Source organism: Colossoma macropomum, unplaced genomic scaffold (assembly GCF_904425465.1).
Source record: "Colossoma macropomum unplaced genomic scaffold, Colossoma_macropomum, whole genome shotgun sequence".
In the NCBI taxonomy this organism is placed as follows: Eukaryota; Metazoa; Chordata; class Actinopteri; order Characiformes; family Serrasalmidae; genus Colossoma; species Colossoma macropomum.
This window is the reverse complement of record NW_023494804.1, coordinates 16,088,174-16,105,101: the sequence shown is the minus strand read 5'-3', so window position 1 is coordinate 16,105,101 and position 16,928 is coordinate 16,088,174. Positions and strand designations below refer to the sequence as shown.

The 16,928-nt window shown below is 40.3% G+C and overlaps 1 protein-coding gene across 3 annotated transcripts in view; it reads left to right on the top strand.

The window, feature by feature from the left end:
• Positions 1 to 16,928, top strand: part of ppp3ccb (protein phosphatase 3, catalytic subunit, gamma isozyme, b) — a 60,588-nt gene that overhangs the window by 10,913 nt on the left and 32,747 nt on the right. For all 3 annotated transcript variants that reach the window (XM_036594352.1, XM_036594351.1, XM_036594350.1), the window contains exon 2: positions 9,910 to 10,107. In XM_036594352.1, the coding sequence (XP_036450245.1) occupies positions 9,910 to 10,107 (198 nt within the window). The remainder of the gene's footprint in view (positions 1 to 9,909; positions 10,108 to 16,928) is intronic.

Sequence of the window (16,928 nt, the reverse complement as noted above, 5' to 3'; positions counted from 1 at the left end):
TCACAATACATCATCGCTACATCGTTACAATATCGTTTCTGAATGTGGTCCGCTGGTTAGACTCGCTCTGCCCTCCAGTGGTCTGGTTAGACTCGCCCTGCCCTCCACTGCTCTGGTTAAACTCGCCCTGCCCTCTAGGCCGCTGTTGTTGTTGTTTTTTTCGGAATCACCCACCTCTAATACAAGGTATGTAGTTATGCACCCTCCTACAGGTTCTTAGAGTTTTAGGGGTTAAACTTTGCTTTTTTTTTTTTTTAATAATAATAACGGGTATTAGATGCTCACTTGCCACAGCACTATCATGCCTGGTCTCATGACACTAAAATATGCGTCGTCCAGCGAGTCCAGCCTTTGTCCAGTGTGACACACTGTGAAGAGGAGAACGGAGAGCACTGCTGATCCCGCGGGGAAACTCCTGCAGCTCCATAGCTGCTTCTTTTGCACGCTCCTGCTGCGGCCCCCGAGGATGCAGAAGCTGAGGATTCCTAAAAATCACGAGGTCCTCTGAAATGTTGTACACAGTAGGGCTGTGATTACTTATGGGTGGCATCAGGAACGATATGGCTTCTATTGTTTCATCATCCACACAGTCATTGTGACAGACTGTAATACACTACAGGTAAATGTTGGAGCAAAAATAACAGGCAACTGCAGAATACATAATGTTTCAATTATTCAATTAATTAATGAAAGGAATTATATCTGGTATGTTTAGTATGTTTAACGTACAGGAGAGTGTACTGTCTCTCTCTCTCGCTCTTTGTTCTTCTCCCTCTTTCATTGTCTCTCACTCCTTTTCTTTCGCTCTTTCTGATTTTTACTCTGTTTCTTGCTCCCCCCTCTCTTTCCCTCACTTATTGTCTTTCTCTCTTTCTCTTGTCTCCCACTCCTTTTCTTTCTCTCTCTTTCTCCTTTTTGCTCTCTCTGTGTCTTGTCTCTTTCTCTCCCTTTTTTTTCTCTCTCTCTTTCTCTGTTTCTTGTTGTCTCACTACTTTTCCTTTTCTATCTCTTTTTGTTCCTTTCCTTCCTTGCTTTCTCTTGATGTTTTCAGAAATGAGTGTGTGATTGGCATCTTTCAGTATTTGCTCATAACATACCATCGCCAGTTTTGGTCCAGTCTGCGTTATGATTTTATGATGTGAACTGTGATCCAGCCAAGTACACGCTGCGTTTGAGTGCTGTGAATGCGCGCTGCCCACGAGCCTCTCTATTTCATAATAGAGTGTTCGTTTAGCTCACAAAGCGCAGCCTCTGAGTAAAGATCTTCTTTAACAGCCTGAGGTTCCACAGCAGTCTCTGTATGAGTTTGATAACCTTGCATTAAAGTGTGAGTGCCAGCGTCATTAAGGAGGCTTGAAATCAATGCTGCTCGAGTCAGTGAGCGCTTTATAACTGGGCAAAAGGATAAAAAGAGATCAAAGTTAATTTTATAGGATGGGAAGTATTGTAGATTAATACTTGTTGTGGCAGGTCCCACAATTAAAAACTGGTGATGTTTGGATTCTGCAGTTTTACCGTGAAGTTAGCAAAGCAAATCACGTGACCTGTTTGAAGATAAGGAGTACCGTAAATCCTGCCTCTTCATGTCTTTGCAGGTTTTTGGAGTCTCTAGAATTACATTCTTTTTTTCAAACGATGATTCCGTAGCAGTGGACATGTCCAAGCTAAAAATATAAAATAAACGAAAACACAGACTTACTTTGCTCTTCTTTAAGCTTTAGCTCAGCTATACTGGAAAGTTGCAGGTTCAAATCCCACAACAGACTCTGTATACCTGGTTGTGCCCTTGGGCAAGGCACTTAACCCCCACTGCCCCAGGGGGTGATGCTCTGCTGGTGATTCTGACGTGCTCCCAGTTTGGACATAGTCAGGCAGCAAAATGACAAATTTCCCTTGTAGGACCAATACGAAAATACCAATACAAAAAAAGTACATAACATGTAGCCACTTTTCTTGCATCTCCAGCAGGAAACTTTTCTTCAGAAGTAGAATATTGTAAAATGTCTCTTAATGTTCAACTTTTTACAAGGCTAAAGTCAGCTTCTCGTTCACCAGCTTCTTGTTTGAATTGTCCCGTTCCATCTTAAATGGTGCTTGGGGTGCCAGAATGTAACTGTCGCACCATTTAAGGTGGAACGGGAATATTTGAACAAGAAGCTGGCGAACGAGAATTTGACTTTAGCCCAGCGACTTTTTATTGTTTGACAGTTTCTTGCTGCAGATTAAATGTATCAGGAAACCAGCTGGAGTGATTATAAATGCGAATGACCATATTCATCCCCAAATTATCAATGTTTGTCCTTAATTCCTCTTTGCCGTTTCGTTAGCTACTAGCTAGGTGAGATTTTTGTCTGCGTTGCTGTGGTAACCAGCAGTCTGTGTGCCGATCTTCAGGGTTAAAGGGTGAAAGAGCAGTTATAAATGGCCATTTTGTGTGTGTTCCCTCTTGTTGCATTATGTGTAGGTCTGTGAGGGAACACATGAAATGGCCACAGACAGACACACACAAGTTATGATGCGTTAACGTTTGTGGTAAATGGACGATAGCAAACTGGATATTCCATTGTTAGCTGCAACGGAAAATTATAGCACCACATGCGGCAGCGTTCCGCAGTCCACAACGGTAAGGCGTGAAACCCTTGAGGCTCGTTGTCCTTTACGCAAGGTCTTTCCTCCTCAGTGTTTCCCTGTCAGAAGAATAGATTTCCACTCTTTCCTGTCCTAGTTAACATCAGCTAGACCAGTTAGCCTAGTTAGCAGTCAAGTCGCACTACTTACGACTTATCGGTCACATCCTTAGCAAATGCCTGTCTGGTAATACTCACGCTCAGGCCCTCGTTTTGGAGTGGCACAGTGTAATATGCATACTTAGTTGCAAATACGAGCTAAACCACAACATTTTACAGTCCTGTTAAAATACAAGTTTTTTTTATCTTCCTGTGATGAAACCGAACAAGTAAAATACTGGCACATTGATCAGTTGACCAGTCCTCGACTACCTGGGAGCATGCCTACTCAGCACATTCTGACGTGCGCATTCACACGTCAGAAAATAACGACTTTGATCTTAGGGGGAAAAAAAAATTGTCTCTACTCTCGTTCATCGGGCGAAACGGGTCATTTCACATGCCTTCAGGCAAAATGGCTTTGGAGAACAATGCAACAGTCTGAGTGTCTCTTATAATAAAGTTTGTGTGACATTCACAACTTCGTTCTTTCTTATTAGATTAATTACTGTTTTGTGGCCAAATTAAATCTTTTATTTTACAAAGATTAAGATGGTGTCTCACATAGGGCTGGGCAGTAAGACAGTATATATCGTGATAAAGATAAATTATGTGGCAGTATCTTTTTTTTTTGTTTGTTTGTTTGTTTGTTTTTGAGTGTACACTGGCTGAGCGCTGGGCAATGCAGGCTTCCATGTTTTTAAAAATGTCACTTGCATGTCCGCGCAATTCGATCAGACTTCCTGCCTGCCTGCTTTCGCTTCGAAACACCCACCAGCGACCAGCTGAAGGCACACGCAGTAAGGGACCGTCAGAAAATTGCCCTCTGGCCCAGTTTAACCATTTACTGTGGTTACTTTCCACACAGTAGCCTAATTAAGAGGACTCCGGCACAGGCCGCCTGGTTCTAGCCTAATACGTATTTACTGAGCAGTATCACTTGTGCCACTTCCAGTCACAGTCACACCCCCACCTCACTGCTTCATTTTGCTGCAAATCCGGAAGACATTTCCTGAGGAGTCCCGTAAAACTTTGTAGCGTCATGTGACTTCTCGCCATGCAAATCTTTTATCTCTCTCTCCCTCTATGTGAGATAGCACTCAGTCTTAGCTCTGTAAGCCCTGAGAAGTAAATGACCTAAGCTTGGCTTTGGATGATAAAATCAGAAGCAAACTCGGAACCTTGACATGAAGGCAGCTGTGCACTCTGAAGCAACAGGCTCTCCATAGTGGTTCACATTCTTCCTTTAGTTAAAGATGAGACTGCAGTGTTTATCGTAATACGTCTACAGTGAGCGTAAGAGAATGTGTCATCTTTGTAAAGCCAGACTTGTTAATGTTAATTGATAATTGGAATTGCAAATGTATGTTGCATGAAAATTTCTGATTTGAGTGTTCATGGTTCTACATAGAACCATTGTCTTTACCAAAAAACCCCTTAAAAACATCTCTTGAAGAGCGTAGAGCTGTGCCGATAGAAGAAAACTTTTATGAAAATAAAAATTTACCAAAACTGCAAAAAATCTAGGTAACTCTGCTGTAATGTATTCTTTAAAAAGGGGGTTCTCCAAGGGTTCTTGAGTGAAGAAAATGGTTCTGTATAGAATCATGAACAGTCAGAGAACCCTTTGCATGATTAAAGGCTTCTTTGCATGATGAAAGGGTTCTTCACATTGATAGCAAATGTGCGTGAATGTGCTATAGACGGTTCTATGTAGTACCTTTTTGAAAAGTTTTCAATAGCACCCAAAAGGTTCTTTTAGAAGAACACTTTTGGGTGCATTGTAGATCCCTGTTCATAAAGGTTCTATATAGAACCATCTAGGTGAGATGTGTTGCTTTTCCACTGTTCATAGGCTTTAATTTCTATTCGGCACTGCTGCCAGAGTAACACTGAATGATGGCGCATGGACAGTGGGGAAAAAAGCACATGAAGTCCGATCTAAGCTTCTCAGTAAAGTCACATGGCCACGATTTGGAAACATGTTTGATCGAGGACCACAAATGAAGGGCTATGTTCTCATTAGCAGGCTGAGGTGGCACAAATCCGATTATTTTGCCCTGATGTGACTCAGATCTCTGTGGACACGCAAATCTGATCTTTTCAAATCTGGTCTGAGACACTTTGACTACGTTCACATTACGAGCCTCATTACTGAAAATCTGCTGAAATTTTTTTTTGTATTTTTTTATTTTTTTTTGATCTTTTTGATCAAATTTGATCTTTCTGACACGATGGTTCACATTCGTTTAGGTAAGTGATTCAAATCTGTAATTAATGTGAACGAACCAGCATCCTGAAATGACCCGCATGCACACATCCTACTCAGTAACGTCACGTGAATGAATCACGCGCATCACTTGCATCATCAGAAAACAAACGATTGAGCAAAACAATTCTTCGCTGTGAAGGTAATTAACTCTGATCAGCTCTCATCTGCATTATTAGAGCAAGACGAAGGTGAAAAGGGTGAATTGTGTTGCTTTTCCACTGTTTACAGGCTTTAGCTTCTGTTCGGTGCTTCTGCCATGGTAAGTATGTATAGCAGCTGAGAGCTGATCAGAGTTAATTGTCTCGTTCTGTAAGTTAGTTGATTTGCTGTTCAAGACACATGTGATTCATTCACGTGACATTACTAATTAGGATGTGCACATGCAGGTCGTTTCAGGATGCCAGTTTATTCACTTTAGTGACAGATTTGATTCACATACTTAAACGAGTGTGAACCATCATGTCTGAGCCAAAAATCGGATTTGAGCAATGGGGCTTGTAACTTAGCCGAGGTGGCTCAGGTCGAATTTGAAAAGATCAGATTCATTTGTCCACACAGCATCAGCATGAAAACATCAGATCTGAGTCACATTAGGGCAGAAATTTGGATTTGTGCCACTGCAGCCTGCTAATGTGAACAAAGCCTAGGAATTCAGCTATTATAAAGTGAAACTGTTTGTATAAACTGGATAAGTGCTCTTTATTTACCTGTTTCCCCTCTTCAAGACTTAGACCACTTGGGTTCAGACTAGTGTGAATAGCAGGGGTTCTGTGTCCATTAAGGTGTGAGTAACTAGCTGGCGTTAGTGCTTCTTTCCTCGGTGGTCTGCACTAGCTCTGAGAATTGTGTCTGCAGCATTAAACCAGCAGTGTCTGAACCTGGAATGCTGGGCTAACGGTGGCTTTGCCTAATCCTGCATTCTTAACACTCCACTCCTGCATGCTGCCACTCGCTGGTTTGGCCTCGAGGCCCCGGGATGTCTCTGCAGTTTATTAAAGTGTGATACTCTTCACCAGGAGCTCAGCCACAGCTTTAGGCCATGCCCACTCTGTGCTCTGAGCATGTAGCTGCTCTTTCTGCACCAGTAAAACAGCCACGCTTGCATTTCCACTAACCCCGCCATTACCCTGCAGGTGATAAAGGGTCTATACTGGACTTTTTGGACTTTTTCTTGACCTTATTTCATAAGATAATCATTTATTAGTCCCACAGTGTGGGGGGAATTCAGTGCTACAGCAGCAATAGGATGGCAAGGCACTCAAGCAAAGATATAATAAGCACAAATCATCAGATCAGGTAATTTAAAGGGAACCTATTGCGCTTTTCCCCCTTTTCTTTAGTGTGTTATGTATCTTTTTGTGTATGTAAATGGTCTGCAAAGTCACAAAGCTCAGCGTTCCCTCCAGAGGGAGAAACTCTCTCCCACAGAAACCACTTTTCTCAGCTTCCTGAAACACCTCGTTGGAATTCCAGCCCTTTTCTTTTGTTACAAGATGACGCAGTCTCGTAACACAGTACTTACTGCCCAGCTACCGGTGAGCTTGGCACACCTTCACACAGCGCACAGCAGCTACTGGAGGAGGAGGAGTGTGGTCAGTGTTGTAGCGTCTGGAGAAGACGCTGACCGGACTTTCAGGATCCGCTCTGGATCAAACTGATACGACAGAAACGACGCCGCTGGTGAAACAGCCACAGCGGAGTTTACAGCTGCTCAGGAGAGAAGAGTCTGTCTGCAGACTGCAGAACAGGGGCGGAACGTGGAGGGGTGGAACCGCTCTGGAGGCTCACTGATCAGAACAGAGCACATTGGGCTCATTGAGAGGTGGAGCTTAAAGACAAAGAAGCTCTAGCAGAGCTTTTCAGACAGAGGGTGAATAGAGATTAACAATATGAGGAAAATAATGTGTGTGTGTGGAACATTTGAAGCTCTAAATGTATTCTAGTAGAGCAAAAATACAAAAATACTTGTTTTCTTGTCTCTATAATGTTTATGTAATGTGATTTTGATTACGTTACTGTGAACCAGTAATAGACTTGGTATTAATCTTTTTCAAGGATTTGTCCTGTAAAGTTTTACGTGTCCGAATTACAAAATAATTTGCTTGTCTAAGGAAAAAGGTCAATGACAACATTTGCAAAGTTAGCATTAAACACTTTAGAACGTGTGAGTGAGAAAAAGAGAGGGGAAAAAAGGAGAGAAAAGAATTCAGTCCCTTCTTTCTTCCCGCTCTTCTGGTTAGAGAGACAGAGCTTTTAGCCTGCTCGATTTAATAATGTTACTTTCCCTTGTTTTTTTTTGTTTTTTTTTACATCTTATCACTAAGTGTCAGTCAATATCTCTGTCTCTCTCACCCTCACAGACACAAGTAAACACTTCCTCTCTTTCCTCTCACTTGTTCATAAGTTCACACAGTTTTTTGATATCAGTCAGCTTGTGCTCAGTGGGCAGCTCGTGTGCTAACGTTCAATAAAAGTCATTCCAGGAGCTGTATTACAGAAACATCTTAACTCTGAAATCTGATCTGTTTAGTCTCCATGACAACTTCATTATGGACTGAATTTAGGACAGTAGCTATTACAGAATAACAGTTCCTAACTTCATAATCTCATCATTAACTCCAGATAAGAAAACAGTATCACACAAACATCCTAACTAGACTAAATCTCCTAAATACCATCCTAACTTTAGGATAAACTCCAACAGTGTCCTAACTTCTGTTTAAATGTCCGTTTCTATCGTTTTTAGGCAGCTGTGTCAGCAGCATAGTTCACTACTAGCATAATGACGCTACATTTTTTATTATTATTAATAATATAGTTATTATTAATACTGTAAAACGCTGCTTTCACTTGTGAGATTTTTCTTTTTTAACTCAGCATTTTAAAAATCTCAGACTCTGCAGACACGAACTCCACCGTCCCTTATATTACCTTCGTGTGTTAATGTTGATAAAATATTACAGTGATGGTGAATAATGAGGAGACAGAGCTGAACATGTGTCTGTTTATTAGGAGGAAAAACATTAGCGCGCTCGGGTAAAGTTATTGGGAAATGGAGACTGAAACTGGGGAGCGGTGACGCTCTGATAAATAGCAGAGGGCGCTCTCACAGTATTCACAACTTACAGTATATCACTTTAGTCGCAGTAAAGAAGGAGAAACTTGATTTCTTGTTCACACTGACTACCTGGAGTCCAGGAAATATTACTTTTTAAAGAAGAAATATTAAATCTATATTGTATCGGGCGATATTCACGGTTTTAGTATTGGTATCAGTATTGAAAAAAGTCTCATCCTATCTCTAATATAAAATGTATATCATTTAAATTGGGCATTAACTCTTGGGACCATCCACAAATCTATTCTCACTTGTTCCCTGGTGGTGTGGCAGTTTGCTCCAAATTAGATTATGGTACATTTAGCCAGGACAGCTACTGTATTAAAGTTCTCCTTTTGGTTTCGCTTTTTAAGTTTGACTCAGTCGACCACAAGGGTCCTTGTAAAGGATGACACTCTTTTACCAGAAGCTGGTGATGCCAGAGATCTGTAACTGCTGACTGACGGCGGTTTTTGGAAATTATGAGTGTGAAGACATGCATCATGTGTGTATTTAGGGTGAAATTTAGTGTCTTATTTGTGCAGCACCTGCAGCAGCACATACAGAGTTACTCAGACACACAGCTCTGACTAAGTGTGTGTGCTCTTCCACAAACTGCTGTGTCTTCTTCAGAAAGTGGCCTTCGTGTGGAACGGTGGGTGTGCATGTTATTTTTCTAGCATGCACACCCACAATCTCCACCCTCCGGTGGACAAAGGGCTTTTTATTATTCGTTGATTGTCTTTGAAGGGATGGTATTGTACATCTTTCTTTCATTATTTTTCCCCTCCTGTGGTCCACTTAAGACATTTGTGTCAGTTTATGTCCCAAAACAAGTTATTATTCATTTTTACATGATATAAATATATAAATCTATTTACAATACAAATAGGGAAGCTTTTCTTGTAACAAATAAACATTATTTTTAACGTGTCAATATAAATTATAGTACACAGTACATTATAAAAAAAATTACGTTATTTTAAAACTGAAGAGAAAACAGGGGAAGCCCAATACCATAAAAATAAATAAATCATTACATTCCTATTATAAACTGAATACAATCTGAAAACTATTCTTTATAAACTAGAACATTTTTGATTTTCCCTTAAAATTAGGATCCTAAATTCTTCCTAAAATCTGCTCACATGTTTTCTTTAATAGAAAGAAAAGGAAGTGAAAAAGGGAGGTCATAAAAAACCTACATAAATTCTGGTCGCCGGGGTCTCATAAACTAGCCATTTAGACCAAATCTTACAGAATTTGTCAGTCTGAAATCTGTAGGATTAAGCTGGCTTTTCCATGATACAGCCTTCATGAACAATGTCATACCAATCATGCATTTGAGAATCTCAATAGACAGCCATTTTGTAGTGATTGCTTGCTTACTTTCAGCTGCAAGGCCTTCAACAATTTATCATTTTGACACAAGTCTAAAGAGAGATTTACCAGGTAAAGAGAACCAAAGTCAAAGAGTATATTGATCTTAAATATGGAACAGAAGACTGATGAATAACCTTCCAGTAACTACATAATTAAGTTTTTTAACTTGGCATGGTGAGCATATTTCAGACCCCAAAATGCACTGATATAAAAACATTCCATAAGCAGAGGCTCAGGTTGGCTAGTCTTATCCTTTGCAGTCAACGTGACCGCAGCTGTACAGCCTGCGAAAAACCTGATGCTGTTTATTTGTTTTTGTTGAATTTTTTTTTATTGTGTTTTTATGTCTGACCAATAATTGTCGTTAAGCTAGTATTTCACCTCATCTTACAGTAGTTAAATTTCTCTCTGTATTCTGTTTTTTTTTCCAGCCGTGCCGTATCCTCCGACGACGCGCCTTACCATGAAGGAGCTGTATGAGGATGGCAAGCCCAAAGTGGAGCTGCTGAAGGCCCACCTGCTGAAGGAGGGCCGTCTGGAGGAAGACGTCGCTCTACGCATCATCAACGAGGGAGCCAACATTCTTCGCCATGAGAAGTGCATGCTGGAGGTGGAGGCTCCCATTACAGGTAGGCGTCTAAAGCAGGCAGACTTGAGTATCTGCTGTAGGTGATCTCTCGTCATAGACTCTAATCAGACCCTCAGGTAGGTTCTAGTACAGGAGGGTTGAAACAGTGTGAGATTTTCACGGTATGATAATCATCTCAGAAAAGATTACAGTTTCACTTTATCATGCTATATGGTATTTCACAAACCTTAAAGGCAGGATTTTACTGCTGTAGTTGCTCTGTGTGGAGCCCTTTTGAACTATGTTATATCCAACTAAAGATTATTTTTATTTGTTTTTTTTTAACTTTCAAAATAGTGAGAGTTATCTTGAGATAAAGAGTCACAGGATAATTAACTCGTTATCTCAAGATAACAGAAAATTATAGCAACAGCTCATGGCCTCTCCGGACTTCCGTACAAATGCTCTAAACTAAAATGCTCTTGCCAATTTACTGTAAATGCACCAGCGCAGCCAGACTGATCCTGTCTGCACCTTTAACACACACACACATACAAACACACACTGATGTCAGCACTCAGTGCTGGAAAAAAATCATTTATTATCGACGTTTACATGTTCACAGTGACAAGTGGTCGAGAAGGAAGAGGAGACACACATGCGGTGGCTTCAGACTTCCACTCAGACCCAGACAGTAGAGAGCTTTGGTGATGAGAAATGAGCAGAGAAGCACGTTGAGCAGATGCTAACTGGTGACTCTGGTCTCACGGCTTCACTTGTCCGAACTAAAAGCAGTCCAAACCTTCCTAGTGCCATTGCTTACAGGAATAAACAAAGAATAAAGGAAAGAGCACGGTCCAGTGGTCTTTGTCATGGTACAGCACAAGCTTTCTCTCTCTGATTTATGAAGGCCGATTTATAGTCCAGGCAACAAACGTCGCTGAACAAAAAATTGCGTAAAAGAAGCAAAATTTGTGTCTGTAGGGTGTCGCAAAACTTTGCATGCATCTAAATATTTCAGACAACATCTGCACCCTCTGATTGGAAAGAAACTCAAAGTTCTCTGTTCTGGATTGTTGCTGTGGTCACTGTGTGTGGCTGTGTTCACTGTCTTGCTGCTCCGCTGCTGTCCGAAACAGAACAGGTTGCCAAACTATTATCAATATACATTTAGAACATGATTTGTTTTTATTTTCAAACATTTTTCCGTGACTGAGATTACTTTAAAAAGTAGTCCAAGCAGAAAACGCACCTAATTTACTCTGGCCCTGCACTTTCAGACTAGCTGGCACTTTTGGGGAAAAAACACGAATCTGCCAACCCTGCGTGATGGAGAAAAAGCTTGTGAGTGAAACACAACGCGTGTGAAAAACAAGTAGTATTTCTGGTTGCTGTAGTGATCCTGCAACATAAAATCGTACTGTTAAAGCAGTTAGACTGTAGCAGCTGTTTTCAGACTGTTCTTTGCAGTTTTACTATTGTTTAATCAACTGCGTTGTCATACAAGTTTTCATAGAAACTACAGATGATGTTCTATTCTGACGTTGTGTCGCTGGTGCAGGACTATGAAACATCTGTTGACCACAGTATTTTTTGTCGCATAGACTATAAATTGGCCTAAATGTGGCTACTTTGCTTGGGCACAATACACCGTTTACTGGATGTTATAGTAGGTGAGGTTCTCCGTTTGGCTAGCTATTTATTTATTTATTTATTTATTTATTTGTTTATTTGGATACTGGTAATAAGCAAATGTACGTGGTACATTTTTATATCACAGTATTCCGTGAAACTGGTAAACCGCTGCAACCCTACATTCCCAGAAATAATAGTATGAAACTGTCACTGGGGCAGTGCCCGTCTTGTCACTGGGTCAGGGAACATAATTGTACCATAATCCATTGAAATTATATTTTCTAAGACTCCACACACCCCGTCTCGTCTCCAGGCTTTTTATTTTATTGTTCTGTTTTAAAACATCCGGTTATGAAAAGGTACAAATGTGTACTTTTCACCCGGAAAAACTTATTTAAAGTTCACAGTTGGACCTTAAAACTACTGTTGTACCTTTTAAGGCAACATTTACATTGTTTTGTACCTTGATGAGCGAATAATGTACCTGCACAGAACCTTTATTTCTTACAGTGTACAGTACAGGTAGACCCTCACCACAGGTACAGGTGGACCTTTCAGGCCCTATTAGGCTCAGAAGTCAGCGCAGATTTTTTCCCTCTGCACAGCTTTTGACAAAATGGCTTGCAGCCTGTAATCCTTTAACAATCCGACTAATGGGTCAGTCAGGAAAAAAAACAATAGAATTGAGTAATCTGATTGAGCTTAATGAATCTGATCAAAGGAGATGGTGTGCATAGTAATGTAATCCAATAAACAGAAGACTAATCACAGTGTAAACATTGGAATCCAATCACTTTCACAATCTGAGTCTGTGCACAGTTTCTGGGTGTGTGCGACGGCATAATGATGACTGTTATGGAAACAGGTGACACTAAAAAGCCCTTATATAAATACAGTACTGTGCAGAAGTTTTGGGTACTTAAGCAAGTTGTTAAAAACATTTATCTGGGCAGTAAAAGTGAATTTGCTTATAAAAACAGAATAGAAACAGAAAAAGAATTAAAAAGTAAGAAGAATTTGGTTTCCAAAAAGTAGTTGAGATGCTGTAAGCTTTGAACAAAATTTGATTCCAGGTTTTTCTTACATGATCGCATGACTTGATTTGTGCAAATAGCAGTGAGTGGTACGGCCACAAATGTGTGTATAAGCTGTGCTGTGTGTGTTTTAGTATTTGACTGTTTAGCTGAGTGGTTAAGTTACTCATCCCCATGTGGGAGAGCAGAGTTCAGTTCCAGTATAGAGAAGGACTCATTAAGTTTTTAATGGTTTTTGCCGGTGATGTGATGTCATGTTCAAGGTAATGTAATCTGTCATTGTAATAACTCCTATCGCAATAATGATAAAAAATGATTTGTGTAGTGTGTGTGTGTGTGTGTGTGTGTGTGTGTGTGTGTGTGTGTGTGTGTGTGTATGCATGTATACACATACTTAAAGCTGGTTCTTCAAGGGTTCTTTAGTAAAGAAAATGGTTTTATACAGACCCAATAACACTTAGAGAACCCTTTGTGTTATTAAAGGGTTCTTTGCATCATGAAAGGGTTCTGAAGAATGTGCTGTAGATGATTCTATATGGAACCTTTTTGAAAAGGGCTCTATATTGCACCAAAAAGGACCCTACTATTGTTACAATGTCAAGCTTGTAAGAGTACAAGAACCCTTTTGGGTGCTACATAAAGCCATTTTCTTTCACACGTGTGTGCGTGTGCGTGTGTGTGTGTGTGTGTATGTATATGTGTGCATATCAATTTTCCTTTTTTATAATTCATTTTTACTTTAACATTTAAGTAGGTTAAGAGTTCATTACTTTGTTTTATTATTTTGTGTATTATTTATTTTATTTTTCTGATTTTATAATTCAAATTTTTCCGGTGCCTGAAACTTTTTTGCAGTACTGTAAGTATAAGTTATGTTTATATTACATGCAGATGGATATTTTCATCAGGTTGTCGAGTTTCAATGCATATATTTCACAAGCTGCGGTCTGAACGAATGATTTCAGATGGACTAAAACCTTTATGTAAACTTTGCCACGTCTCTGTTCTGACTGATGATTCATAGTGTGGTCATATTAATCAAGTTCAGCATAGTTTCTGGTGAGCAACATTCAGCTGGGACCACCTTCTGTAGAACAGCCTGGGTCATTTACTTGGTGAGATCATACCTGCTCTATTAGGGCTGCGTGTGTCTGCCAACACATGCTTATTTTCAGTTTTAACCTGACCCGCTGGGGCTGCTGTGAGGAGCTGGTGCAGCTGTCACAAGGATGTGGTACTGACAGTATAAACCAGAAAATCTTTGATGTTTGATCTTTTCAAAAAAAGTGCACCATCATTTAAACATAAAAACACTCTCACATGTTTCATTTTGCTGAACTTGCTTCACTGTGTCAAAAAAAAAATAGATAGTGAAAGTTAGTGATAATTAGGACGTGACACAAGACCCAAGGCTCTGTCGTCTTCAGGCCCAGCTGCAGCTATAGTACCGTACATTGCAGTTGCAGAGTATTGAAAAGTCTCACCAAGGTTATGGGAGATTGATCCCTGCATGCAATTTTAAAATTTGTGGTTTGTTGGAGTTTCCAAAACTGGAGGCCAAAAAAAAATTAAACGTACCAGAGAAAATGGGACAACTAGCAACCACCTGGATGACCTAGCTAGCTAGCTACCAAGACATCAGCATACAACTAATGAGGTTTTAAGCTGGTTATAAAGAGAAGGACCATAATACATTGAAGTGACATTAAACTAAGATAATTAAGTGTTTATCGTCATTTTTTTTAATAGAGAAAATGCTCTATTTTGTTTATATACAAATATCCTGTCGAGAAATCGCTTGTGTACTTATTTTTATTTAATCCCTGTGTCTGTGCAGTCAGTATGTGAGAAAACAGTATTTGGTCTTTGCTATTGCTGTCTATTTGCAGCAAAAGCAGCGCTGCCATTATTCCACCTCTAGTAGGAACAATTCTCTAGGAACCAAAAAAGGGTGCGTACCGTTTCACAGTGGCAGAGATAAAGCGTGTACTATGCTGTTCAGTGCTCAATTCCTGTTGTTAGTCGCCTCATCCCTTCGCTCCTTATTTGTGTAAAGTTAAGCTTCGCTCAACTTTGTTGCTTTGCTGACTCCACCCACTTTGCGTCGCCAACATTTGGGCTGCTTCCTGTCCCTGGAAGTCGCCAGCTCTCACTGAAAATGAATGATCTTCAGCTGCTTTGTTGCTGCCAGTGTGAGCGCAGGGTAACACTTCGCCCTATCCCCACTATCTCAGTAAGAATTGGGACACCCTACCCCTAGACGTGAACACGCAAAACTGAGGGGTAGGGCTAAGTGGTAGAGGTGAGGGGTGAAATGAAATTGGGCCTTAGTTGTTGAGGCTTCTGGATAATTTTCTCTTCTTGTGCTCTTCTTACTGACACTAAATAAAAGAAGAGCTTAATGTACTTAATGGCTGTTTTTTACTTGAAATTAAGACAGTGAAGGAGAGTCTCTGACTTTGCACAGTACTGTACATCACGGCCTGCTTTGTCTTCACTGTTCCTGGTGCTGAATTTGCTATAACGATTAACAGAACAGTTTACTGCAGTACATGACCTTAGTGATTTCCTGCCTGCCTTTTGCGTTAATGTTGCCCTGACCCACTCGGCAGCTGCTGAGGGAAGCCAGTGTGTTTTGAAAAGGAGGGAGTCCTCAGCAGCTGAGCCGCCGGATCTTTTGATTGGCTCTTTTTCAAAAGGTCAGATAGTCGGTAGCGTCCCAGGCGCTCGCCCACGCGCCGCCTGCCTTTGATTCCCCAGCGGAGCCCACAGGAAACCCCCCTCACATGCCCGAACAGGTGTGAGGATAAAAATGGTGCCCTCCTCTACTCCCCAGGGTCCTTAATATCGTATCGCCTGTTGCCGAGGGCCGCACGATCACGTGGTACTACATCCTCTGGTTGCTCTGCTGAGACGAAGCTGCAAGCTGAAAGCAGCGTTTCCCCACGCATAAGCTTCCCGGAGTGTGCTGACAGCTGTCCAAGTATATTTTGCTCTTATATATTTTAACAAGTATGAAAAGCTAGGACTGAACGGTGTGAGAAATGTCTGATTGCGATTTTCTGACTAATATTGTGACACGATAGAAAAAAGATGAATCTTTCAGCTTTAATGAGACCCAGTATCAGCTGCCTGTCTGTGGTTGCATATTTAGTAAAAATGTACATTACAGAATTTCAAGTTTATTTTTTAGTAACAGCCGTGGTTATATACAGTCCATACAAAAGTTTGTGCGCCCCTGGTCAAATTCATTGTGGTGTTAATTGAAAATACGTTAATAAATCCTCTATAGAGAGCCACTTCTGCACATTTTCATATACAGTTACTGTTTATTTGCTGAATTTAACATGTTGAGGAGAAAAAAACTTTGCAAAAGTGCAAAAGTTATGACATTTTATTTTGTATGTTTTTTCCCTAAATATGTTAAACTTAGCAAAATGAGGTTTTGTGCTGAAACTAGTAAAAAATGCCTTATTTAAGTTTATTGAAGGGATTATGTGACTTATTTTCACTCAGAAAATCAGCAAAACATTGACTGATAATTTGACTGGGGGGTTTCCAGGTTATTGCATATGAATGTGTAGCTCCATGACAGCTAAAAGTACCATTTGATGCTTAAATTGTATTTGCATTGTATGATTTTTTTTTCTATAATGAGGAGACTCTTGTGATTCTTTTAATCCTTGTGTGGTGGTCCTGTCCATGTTGTCCACCCTCACACACACACACACACACACACACACACACACACACACACACATATTCAAACAGATTCAAACACAAGGGTTAAAGCTTAATAGAAGGTTTTGTATAGCATCAAAATAGTCTCTGTTAGTCAAAGTCAAATAAGTTTTTATGACTACATAGAACCCTTTACTAGGAATCTAGAATCACCCCTTTACTCTAAATTGAATGCTCCCCCAGGGTTCATGTCTGACCTATTTAAAAAACTGTATAAGCCTAATGTAGCTAACAAGTGATGGAAGTTTATACTCCACCAGTTAGATTGACTCTAACTGCAGGCCTGAATCATTTCACACCCTGGCACGGAGGTTAACTTGCAAAGCCTGAGTTGTATAAATGACAGTGTGTCATACAGTATCGGAAACCACATGATCGTTAGTACAATGCTAATTGGTAGAGTACAATTACTTATGGGTAACAACTTCTTTTGGGTATTTGTGTCTTTGCCAAACTATTCCTTTAAAGTGTG